General features: G+C 39.3%; 1 gene segment (V, D, J or C); it reads left to right on the top strand.

Moving 5' to 3' along the window:
• Positions 1–1,097: 1,097 nt before the first annotated feature.
• Positions 1,098–1,548, top strand: LOC121963225. The segment is given in 2 exon segments: positions 1,098–1,157; positions 1,232–1,548. Coding segments are annotated over 2 exon segments (366 nt in total).
• Positions 1,549–2,010: the final 462 nt, after the last annotated feature.

Genomic DNA, 2,010 nt, shown 5'->3' with positions numbered 1-2,010 from the left:
AAAGATTCACTGAAGAACAAGTTCAGTATCAGTGGTGACTCTTCCAGAAAGACAGTGACCCTAAACGGACAGAATCTGCAGCCTGAAGACTCTGCTGTGTATTACTGTGCCAGAGAGCCCACAGAGACACAAATCATCAGTAGACCTGAACAAAAACCCCTCAGTGCCTGAACACTTGTTACATGAAGCCACCAGAGGAGGAGCCCTCAGACCACTAATGATTTCAACACCAGCTCACTGATACAGTAAAGAGAGAAATAGTGTTTATATTTCACAAAAGGGTTTCAGTTTTGATACTTGAATGTTATAATCACTGATACTGTAATGCATATTTTCCCACATCAAAAAATTAGTACGCTTTCAGACATCAGTAAATATTACAATTTGTAATGGAAACAATAGAAACAATTCAGTTAATATAGTTGCCTAACATGCTTATAATTTAACAAGAACTGAAACTTCACTCACTTCATTCAGTCAATTCCTCCAAAACATCATTTTGAAAAAGAAAACAGTAATACGTTATTATCATCAGAATCAGTCAATTGTGGGTGAGTGCTGGGGTGGAGATGGCTGGTGAGATGATGTCATTGTCATGGAGGACTTTGTGACTGAAGAGGAGGACCTCAAATCTTATATGTTGAACAAAAGTGATGTTATTACAGGAGCTGGAGTGAACACAAGTGAACAATAGAGTTTTGGATGTACTGGAGTGTATTAACAACTTTGGAGGGGTAAAGACTAGTATTTCAGCAGTCTAGTTTGGATGTAATGAGGGCATTGATAAAAAAAATGCAGCAGAAGACGAGATAATTTTAAGAAATGTTCTGTTATATATTAGAAAAGGGTCAGTTTCATTAATGGGATGAGATACGTAAATGTATGAGTGCACATCGTCAATGTAGAAGTGGAGACCATGACGATAGATAATATTAAAGTGTGCAGGCATGTCGAGAATGAACAGGAGAGCGCCAAGCATGGAGCCCAGGGGGAAGCATCATTTCTGCTTCTCTGAAAAGGAGGAGTCAATGCAAAACTCAGATACCTTCCACTTCTACTTATCTGACTGCAGAGAGGAGGACAAAGAATAGTGGACACACAGTTTAACATGATGGACTATAGGACAGGACTGCTGCTGTTAACTATCTGCTTTGCAGGTGAAAATCCTCACCATTATTCTTCTGATGATTGTTTGTTGGCTGTTTTTCTATCAAACTGTTTTTTTCTCCAGGTGTTTGCAGTCAGACTCTGACTGAGTCTGAACCAGTGGTAAAGCGCCCTGGAGAATCCCACAAACTCACCTGTACGTATGCAGGAATATCAGATAGTAGCGCAGATATCAGCTGGATCAGACAAGCCGAAGGAAAAGGACTGGAGTGGGTTGCCTTCATTTCTGCTCCGAGTGGAGCAACTAAAGCTTATTCCACATCAGTCCAGAACCGCTTCACCATTTCCAGAGACAACAACGTGGACCAGGTGTATCTGCAGATGAGCAGCCTGACAACTGAAGACGCTGCTGTTTATTATTGTGCCAGAGCGCCACAGTGACACAGGAAGCCACAAAGCCGTACAAAAACCATCACAGATATCACTACAACAGTCAGATAAAAAACAATGTGAATCCACATTGTACATAAGTACTTAATAAGTACTAAATTACCCCCTATTTAGAGATTATCTATAATATTTTACCATTTCATGTTTTAATCACAATGCACCATAAAATTCAACAAGTGTGTTCATCTACAGCAAAGAGACAAAACCATCACCTCATCTATACCAGCTTACTGTGACAAAAGGACCAAGCAGGTTCTCCCAAAGGTATAAACAAGAAAGACAGATGTTTCATAAGGACAGTTTATTGATTTCATCACTTTGAGGTTATTATTTTAAATTTACTATACTTAACTGTACAAGGAAAAAAAGTAACTGTCTTAATTAATGATACATGGCATAATCCAGTTGAGGAGCCACTCCCTCTTCATGATATCCTGATGCAAATCTTCAGTG

The sequence above is a fragment of the Plectropomus leopardus genome, unplaced genomic scaffold, assembly GCF_008729295.1.
Source record: "Plectropomus leopardus isolate mb unplaced genomic scaffold, YSFRI_Pleo_2.0 unplaced_scaffold10502, whole genome shotgun sequence".
Classification (NCBI taxonomy): Eukaryota; Metazoa; Chordata; class Actinopteri; order Perciformes; family Serranidae; genus Plectropomus; species Plectropomus leopardus.
Note: the sequence above shows the minus strand (reverse complement) of the source record. Positions and strands in the feature narration are given on the sequence as shown.